Source organism: Acanthisitta chloris, unplaced genomic scaffold (assembly GCF_000695815.1).
Source record: "Acanthisitta chloris isolate BGI_N310 unplaced genomic scaffold, ASM69581v1 scaffold17220, whole genome shotgun sequence".
NCBI classification, from domain to species: domain Eukaryota; kingdom Metazoa; phylum Chordata; class Aves; order Passeriformes; family Acanthisittidae; genus Acanthisitta; species Acanthisitta chloris.
Window position 1 is genome coordinate 8,785 of NW_008651259.1, and position 9,229 is coordinate 18,013.

Here is a 9,229-nt window from a genome sequence, read left to right on the forward strand (position 1 = left end):
CATCTATGAGGAGCTCAAACTGAACAGTCTGATGGGAGAAGGACTCCGTTCCCTTGTTGTTCTCCTGGTTCAGCTGGCCAGGTATGCCCACCTGGAAAACCACAGGTGTTGGATAGCATCCAGGGGGTGTTTATGATTTTCATGGGGAATTTGGGAATTTCCCATTACTTTCCATGTATTTAAGAAAAAGAATCTTTAAAACCTTATCTATTTTTTCCCCTCTGGCTTCAGATTCTTCCCCAGTAGCACCTACTGCCTAGAGGTGGCACCTAGGAAAGTGGAGTGTTGTTTCCCCCCTCTGTGACTCATCTCTCTCATTTTAGGGACTTAAAACTTGAAGCTTATATAGATTATTACTACAGAGACTACCCAGCCCTTGTCAAAACCTCCAGGCAGACTTGCGTCATTGATCAAGGTGAGTTTTAAGGCTTTGAGTATTGAATAATGATGTGCAGATTATCTCTAATAATGCTGGTAACTGTTCCCTGACTTTATCCCAATGTGCCAAACTATGTTTCTAGTACTGTGGTTGCCTTTTCCTTATGTTTCTAGTCATAGGATTTCAGAATGGTTTGGGTTGGAAAGGAGCTTAGAGCTAATCTTTTTCTATCCCCTACCATGGGCAGGGACACCTTCCACTGATTGAGACTGCTCAGAGCTCCATCTGGAGTGAAATTAGCACACTCTAGTCCTTAGTTGTTGCCTCCAGTACCTCAGGCAGCATCCACAGAAAAAGAACTTGGGGAGGGAATGATGCTTTTGCCTTGGCAGCCTCACAGCTCAGGCAGCTGGGTGAGAAATCTTAGCAGCCAGTTGTGGAAAAAGCTTGCTAGTGAGCTGTGCCTCTCTTGTGGAAAGTATTGCTGGGCTGGCAGGCTCTCCATTTCAAGTTCAGAAGAGCTAAATCAGAGCTAAAACTACCAAACTTAATATTAAAATCAGGTCACATGTAATCTGTGTGCCTGTTTGGTGTCCTACCAGCTGAATTTTACTTGTGTAGGAAAAGCTACTGTTTCTCCTCACCAGAATAAATCTCCTAGCATCACTCAGGCTTGCCATTCTTGTTTGTTCACAGGACGGCAAAGAGCTTATAGTTAGGTTGTATAATTTAATGTTGTTGACTTCCAAGGCTGTTCCAGTGAGGCTTTTGAGGATTTCTCCTTGATTATTCCTTTTTCCTATGAGCTGAGCTAATTTTTGTCCTTGAAAGACAAGTTTATGCCTCAAGTTTTCTTTCTTGTCTAGCTATAAACTCTCATCTAGCAGGAGGGGAAATATGATCTGTAATATTTTGGGAGAAATGCCATATGTTTTGTTGTTAAAAGAAGGATTGTAGCGCTTGTTTTGGGAATAATGGTGAATTATTGTGCCTTTGCCATGAACTCACTGTCATTGCTGTTAATATGATTAAGTCCAAACAGGTTTCATGCTCCGTCCCTCCTTTTTTTCTGCTGAGCCTCCAAGTATCTTTCAGTGGCTGAGTTCCTGCCTGAAGGGAGAAGGAGTGCAGCCTTATCCTTACTTACCAGAAATCTGTGAAAGGAGCAAACTGGTAGTACTGGTATGTGCTTGGATGAAAAGGATATGGTTTATCTTGGCAGCTCTGTGGGAAGGGTTTGCCTCAGCTGCTTCATTTCCTGCGAGGGAAATGTCCCTAATGAAAGGTGAAATACGGAAGAAGAGAGGGGTTAATCCACTGTGTGGAGCAACTGGGACATACTGCAGAGATATTGGGCCTGTGATCCATAACTCTGTACTGTTTGGAAACTTAAGGCTTCATCTGCCTCCATGAAATCCCCCTGGAGTATGCTAACTGCCTCTCCACAGGGAGAATAATCGGTATTTAGCAGAGGAAAATCCCTGTGAGTCCCTTCTCCTGTTATTTTACACTGACTAAGGGGTATGGATGGGTTTTCCAGGTGGGAAAACCTCTTGGAGGTGAAGGAGAGCTCCTGAGTGCAGAGTGAGTAGCCCATGCGTCACTGCTTGTGTTTTCTTTTGTGGTTTGCAGCAGTGGCTTGTGCAAAGTCATAATGGAACTCGAAGTTAACTGTATTTTGGGAGTGAGAATTCCCCAGTTTTCTACTTGGGCATGTACCAACATCAGTATTTAGTCATGTGAGTAGTTGTAAGCTGATGTTATCTCCTGGTCAGCATCACTTGCTTACTCACAAAGCATTAATGGAGAAAACTTGCCAGCTGGGAGCAGAGGTGTTGAGCCTGAGGTGTCTGAAGACAAAAACAGGGAGGAGAGACTGTATTTTCCTCCTACCTCTGCCTGACTTGCCTACGCAGAGCTCAGAGTGGAAAGACCTACATAAAAAACAGAAAATCATCTTACCTGGATGGGATTTTTGCCACCTTCTCGTGTGGCAGTATCAAAAAGTGAATAGGATGTCTGATCCATGTGATTTTGCTGTCTGGATAGCTGGAGTGGGCCCTGCTTCAAGTGGAGAAAGCTCTTCACTTGGAGCCTTCCCTGAGTATCCAAGATGTGAAGGAAACTGAGTGGAAAACAGTGGATGATGATGATGTGTGTGTTTTGCAAGAGAAATGATGTGAGAAACACCAGAAAGATGACTGGGAACATGATTTTCTGTCTAGAATATATTTTTCCTTTTACCTTTCAAGCAATTATTAAAGAAAATTCAATTAATTGCATCAGGATGGATTTTTTTTTCCAGACTTTAAACGTAAAGCCTGAAAGTTTGTTGCTTGTTTTCAGCTGTTTCAGTCTCCTTTTACTGACAATAAGCCTGCCTCAGGGTTGAAGTTATATTAGAGTTATTTTCTGTCCTTTTCATGGACAGCACAGCAATATCTGCACAAAAATGTCCCTTTCTGGTGTCTCTTTCCTCTCCAGAGTGTGGCTCTCTATATCCTTGGGGATGAGAGTGCTGTATCCAATGAAGCTTCCCATTATTTGTACAAGATTACATCAGGTAACAATGCTGTGACACCATCCTGGCATCTCCTAATGCCTTGTGCTTGTTATGTGCTTGGAAATGGAATTTAATGCAGCCTTGTCTTTCCTAGGCCAAAGGAAGCAGCAGACAGAACAGGATGACAATTGGTATGGAGTGTTTTAGTGTTGTTTTAGTGAATTTGGGGCTATTTTAGTGAGTTTTTGAATTTTTGCTGACTTCTGGGCTAGCTTTTTTTTTTATTTCTCCTTAATTATCCTGTATTTTACAGGTCCAGTTTCAAACACAGCACATCGGTTTCCAGCCTGGCGGAGAAATTAGTCCTTTGGATGGCTAATGTTGGTAAGAATGGCACAGTCTTAAATTTAAATACACCTTGTGCTTGCCTAACATGAAATACGCTTTCTTAACACAGTTTGTTCTGGTTTTCCCCTCCTAAATGTTCAGGTTTCACTTTAAGAGATCTGGAATCTCTGCCCTTTGGGGTAGCCCTTCCTATCAGAGATGCAATATACCACTGCAGGGAGCAACCTGCCTCTGATTGGCCTGAAGCAGTTTGTCTCCTCATTGGGCGTCAGGATCTATCCAAACAGGCCTGTGAGGGGAACCTGCAGAAGGGTAAATCTGTGAGTATGACTACAAATGGAGCACACAATCCTGATTCTTGGGCAGAGCACTCTATTCCATGGGTTTCATGGCATCAGTAGGTGTAGAATTTAAAATTGAGGGCAACGAAATGGAGGTTTTATACACACACACAGAGGAGCATTTGGGCATGAAAACCAGCACAGGAAGAGAACATGCAAAGCTGTGGAAACTGTCAGTATAAAGCAGATCTTAAACTTGATTTGTTCAAGTTTTGCCTGCAGAGGTGTTTGATTCCTCTTTTCTTGTCCTTTGGTGCTTTATCCAGAGACTCTGCCATCAAACAGCAGTGGCAGAGGGAGCGAGAAGTAGATATTTGTCAGTCTCCTCTTGGCATGGTTGGCACCTCCCTTTCCTCTGAAACAACTGGATTCAAAAAGGGCTTTAGCTAGTTGTGTCCTGAGATAAAATGATTTTTTAAAAAGCATGTGGTGTTTTTCTCTCCAACATTTTGTGATGGAGGAATCACTAGCAGTTGTGGCTCACTTAAGTGTCCTTGTTGAGTTCACTGGAAAGCTGGCAAGTGACAGGCAGAAAAACACTCCAGGGCAGTAGATTACCTGTAGCTTTTTCAGGTCAGGAAGAGGAATTTGTAATCTCAAGTACATCTTGGTCAAGATTCTTTTTCTTGCTTGAGCTTTGGGATGGATATTCAAATTAGTCCTTTTTTTTATAGCAGAGAATTCATGACCAATTGCATATAAAAAAGTGAATTAATCTAGGAGAAAGGTGAATTACGTGTTCAACCCCCACATGCCGCCAGTCATTAAAAACCCTTTTTGTTCTCTGCTGGTGAAATTTGGCCCAACTGAAACAGGTCAGACTGATGATAAATTTGATTTTATCACTGCCTTTATAACAAGGCTTGGAATCAGTGTGGCCTTAAAAGGATAAAGTGATCTTCAACCCCCTAATTGTTTGTCATTTCTCAGGAGGGCAGGGTGGAGTTTCCTGTTTCGGAACAGGCGCTGGCTGGAGGGTGGGGCAGTTCTGAATTGAGATTTAGCACCTATTTAGCAGAGAAATTGGGTTTCATTCCTCACATCTTCATTACTTGCCCTCCTGAGATCATGTGTTCCCAGGGAGCCACCTGTGCTACCCTGGTCCTTCTTGTTGGGCCTCTGCATCACTTGTGCGATATGAATAAACAGCAGAACTGTGTCTTAGAAGAGGATTTCTTAAATCTTGACTGGAAAGAGGTTTTTGGCCACTTTGGTACTTTTCTGGTCATATAGCTCTGGTGTGGAAGTTCCAAAAACCATTGTGGTACTGGCTGGCAGCAAGGAACGTATGGAATTCTCTGCTGTGCAGGCTGTTGGTTTTAACAAGCAGCTTGGTTTTCCAAGGGTGTTGCAGAGGCAATCCAGATTTAAACTCTGATTCATGAAAATATCAATGCATAGAAAAATAAAGCCCACAAACTGGGCTGATTGTGTAGGCAAGGAGGGGAAAGCCCTTTCCTACAACTGCTGAAAGAATGAGAACTATGTCACCTCTACAAGGTCCCACCTGGCAGTCCTTGATGTATTTGAGGTGTCATCTATTCTTGATAGTTATTTTTCCCATTTACGTGTGCAAAAGCACTTGATTTCCATGTTCAGAAATCTTCTTGGGCTTTCAGTTCCTGTGAGAAGCACATGAACAGTGCCATAAGTGTCAGTCCCTTCTTTTTACAGCCCCATCCCAGCACAGGTGGTTGTGGTGGGTGAGTTCAGGTTGTGGTGCTGCTATTTGTTGCCTTCCTGACCTTTATCAACCCTTTCTTTTCCCCTTATAGTCTGTAGGCTCCGTGTTGTCCTCAGACATTCCCTCTGGGACTGAATCAGAAGAGGATGAGGATGGCATGAATGACATGAATGAGGAAGTGATGTCCCTGATCTGGAGTGAGGACCTGAGGGTGCAGGAGGTGCGGAGGCTTCTTCAGAGCGCGCGGCCTGTGCGCGTCAATGTGGTGCAGATGCCAGAAGCAAGTGACCATGAGTACATAGAAGAGAAAGAAAACAGGTAAAGAATCAGGGAATCATGGAATGCTTTGGGTTTTGTAATCCCAGTCTTCGGAGCTCTGTGGACATCAAAGCTCTGCTGTGTTTGAGTTGGAGGACTCTTGGGATCCGAGCAGCAGATGGAGAAGGCAGTTTGAACCCCAAATAGCATGTCCAGGGTTGAAAGCAGTTTGTAGCACTTGTTTTTCCACCTAAAATGTGAAATACAAGCAGCACCTACTCTGTAGAGAGCAAAACATCATCCGTCCTAAAACTGGAGAGTCCTTTGTTCGGAGCTGATCTAGAATCCGAGGACATTAATGCTATTGAAAGCATTCACTGTCCCACCTCTCTCTTTTGAAACCTCATGTGCCCAGTGCCCTCGTGATTGTTCACGTCCTGCTTCTTTGTTCACTTATTCTGGGGGTGTTAAAAATATCTTTACAAAACAAATCAAAAAGCAAACTTCAGAACACCTTTAACATGCAAAACCCTCTATAGAAGAAGGAAGCTAAAGAAATGCATTGAATTATTGCCTGACCTAACAAGCTGAGTAATTTATTGAGTCTAGAAAGTGTTTCCAGAGTAAATCATAGAGGGTTGTGGTCAGCATTCTTGGAAGTTGTTAATTCTGTAGATGGGTTATTACTTATGTGTTCACTAGTCATAGCAAGATCCCACAGGGGTATCACCTTTGCTTTGCTTTCTCCTTTCACCTTGTTTCTGAAACAGCTGATAAGTGTCTGTAGCACAGATTTATTATCCAGCTTTAAGGAAAAAACAGTGGGAAGTCTCAACATTGTGTCAGCAAAGTTCATCTTTGGGACTGATTTTATAAACACCAAAGATCTGGTTCAAAAAGACTCATAGTCAGGGAAAAACTCACTCTGTCCAGTGCCAGTTGTCTGTAGGTTCATTTTAGGTCATGTATTTGGAAAGATTTTCCATATGGAGCACTTTGGTTTGATTTCTTCTCCCCAACAGGTTGTTACAGCTGTGCCAGAGAACCATGGCACTCCCTGTTGGCCGAGGAATGTTCACCTTGTTCTCCCACCATCCTGTTCCAACAGAGCAGTTGCCCATCCCTAAGCTGAATCTCACTGGTACGTTGGTCAGTGTTTGCCTTCCAGATCAATACGGTGTTCTGCAGAGCAGGATGGAGTTTCTTCCAGTTGTTATCCACTTTTTTCTGAGCTTACTGTAGTTTTTGTAGCATCTTCTGTGCTTTTCTGCAAAGTTTCATGGCTTAAGTGTGATTTTTTTGTGAAGAAACAGCTCTTTTGCCTTTTCAATCTGCCACCTACTAATTTCCTCTCCTGGAGTGGTCAAGGCTGTGTTGTTATCAAACACTGAGACCTTCTATCAGGTACATTCTGAGAAGCAGAGAGAAAATTGCCTGACTGATCAATGTTGCGGTCATACAAGACAGAAATCTTGCAATGTGCACATTGCTGGTTGATCTGCTCTGCTGTCCTGATGTTCCTGAAGACACCAAAGCTGACTTGGATTAGAACTCATAGAATCATAGAATGGTTTGGATTGGGAGGGTCTTAAAAGATCATCTACTTCCAACCCTCATGCCACAGGCAGGGACACCTTCCACTAGATCAAGTTCCTCAGGGTGCCATCCAGCCTGGGCTTACTGATGCTCATCTGCCACTTTCCTGTCCACTCATGTAACCCTGTGAGGTCCTTCTAGAGCTCAACACAATGCAATTTCACCCCACTCTGAAAAGTGACCATTCACTCCTACTTTTCCTTTTAAAGGGATACCAGCCCATGGGGAAAAAAGCTCTTCTCCAAGCCTGTGGTATATTTTTTAATATTCCTTTGTGTGGAGGCTTTTTGAAAGTCCAGAACTCTTCCCTCACTTGGCACTACTGAAGTTTGAGAGCTGGTTTAGATTTCCCTCATGGCTCTTAATGCCTCTCTCACTGGCAGGCCGTGCTCCTCCAAGGAACACCACTGTGGATCTGAACAGTGGCAACATTGATGTGCCTCCCAACATGGCCTGCTGGGCCAGCTTCCACAATGGGGTGGCTGCTGGCCTCAAGATAGCACCTGCTTCCCAAATAGACTCTGCTTGGATTGTCTACAACAAGCCCAAAATAGCTGAACTGGCCAATGAATATGCAGGATTCCTCATGGCTCTGGGTCTCAATGGGCACCTCACAAAACTGGCCACACTCAACATCCATGACTACTTAACAAAGGTGAGGCCTTCTGGCAGGACCAACAGAGGGAGATCTCTGTGGGACTTGGAGTCTTTAACAAAACAAGAAAGAAAAGTCCACAGGGTTCTTTGAATTGGAAGTTTCCTGCTGTGGGAGAATGGAACAGGTGCACTGATTCTTGTTTCCTTCTTCAGGGCCATGAGATGACAAGTATTGGGCTGCTGCTTGGTGTTTCTGCTGCCAAGTTAGGCACTATGGACATGGCCATCACACGGCTCCTGAGCATCCACATCCCTGCCCTGCTGCCCCCAACCTCCACGGAGCTAGATGTGCCTCACAATGTGCAGGTGGCTGCAGTGATTGGAATAGGCCTTGTCTACCAGGGCACTGCTCACAGGCACACTGCTGAGGTGCTGCTGGCTGAGATAGGTAGGTGCTAACACTGGAAGACTGGGATGAGGACTGGGAGAGTCACCATGTGCTCCAGGGTGCTGAGGATTTTAACACTGATCCCTCACACATTCAGCTCTCACTTTCCAAACCTCTGTTTTCAGAGGAACAGGAGCTCTGTGTTTGTCTAACATGAAATAGTCATTGGATTTAGGAGAGCATTCCTACACCTGGAAATTTTGGTGGAAGTACAACCATCACGTCCAAAATTCTCCTGTTTGGAATTTAAGGCTTTCTGAGCACTAATCTTTAAGAACTGATCGTGAGCGGCAGATTTGTGATCTCACTTGTGTCCTCATTCTGTGCCTAGCTCTGATTTGATTTGTAGCAGCTCTTCCTCACGTTTGTATGGAACTTTAATTAGAGACTGTGTGGTTTAATTAAATAGAGAATGGGATAACTTCTAAGGGTGGAATTGCTATGTTTCCAGTAATTTGATATGTGCAGTCTTTTCTAGCAACAGCATTTGGATAGGTTCAGGAATCTTAAAGCATCCTCAAGCATTTTCACTGTGTCTCTGAACTCCAGCCACATCATTTAGGAGGTTGTTGCCTTTTGGGAATGGATGGATGAAGTGCCAGTTCCTTATAATTCCACTGAGAACCCTCCTGAGAAGGGACAGATAATTTTTTTCTTCATTTCATCAGGAATGTAGCACATAAGTAAGCAATATTTGCTTAGCTGGAATTTTTTCAAAGAGGCATTTTCCTGGTTTGTTTTCTCCAGGACGTCCTCCTGGCCCAGAAATGGAATACTGCACAGACAGAGAGTCCTATTCCCTGGCATCTGGGCTGGCCTTGGGCATGGTGTGCCTTGGGGTGAGTTCCTCTCTTCATTCCATCTGCAGTTAGTAGAAGACTCACTATCTCTTGAGAAGCTCCCAAATGCCTTTGCCCCAAAGCGTAGGTTTTCTTCCTGGAGGAAGACACTTCCATGTTCTCCTTCTCTTCACTCCTTAGCATGGCAGTAACCTGATAGGCATGTCAGACCTCAACGTTCCTGAGCAGCTCTACCAGTATATGGTGGGAGGTCACAGGAGATTCCAAGCAGGAAT

General features: G+C 44.0%; 1 protein-coding gene across 1 annotated transcript in view; it reads left to right on the top strand.

Moving 5' to 3' along the window:
• The window catches only part of LOC103800202 (anaphase-promoting complex subunit 1-like), a 26,527-nt gene that overhangs the window by 7,774 nt on the left and 9,524 nt on the right, over window positions 1-9,229 (top strand). Inside the window, 15 exon segments of the mRNA XM_009072575.1 lie at window positions 1-2; window positions 4-81; window positions 324-415; window positions 1,413-1,561; window positions 2,864-2,942; window positions 3,037-3,073; window positions 3,196-3,266; window positions 3,372-3,550; window positions 5,347-5,573; window positions 6,536-6,654; window positions 7,493-7,764; window positions 7,920-8,154; window positions 8,902-8,993; window positions 9,135-9,227; window position 9,229. The exon segment at window positions 1-2 is cut by the window's left edge and continues 180 nt beyond it; the exon segment at window position 9,229 is cut by the window's right edge and continues 47 nt beyond it. Coding sequence (XP_009070823.1) covers window positions 1-2; window positions 4-81; window positions 324-415; window positions 1,413-1,561; window positions 2,864-2,942; window positions 3,037-3,073; window positions 3,196-3,266; window positions 3,372-3,550; window positions 5,347-5,573; window positions 6,536-6,654; window positions 7,493-7,764; window positions 7,920-8,154; window positions 8,902-8,993; window positions 9,135-9,227; window position 9,229 — 1,726 coding nt within the window.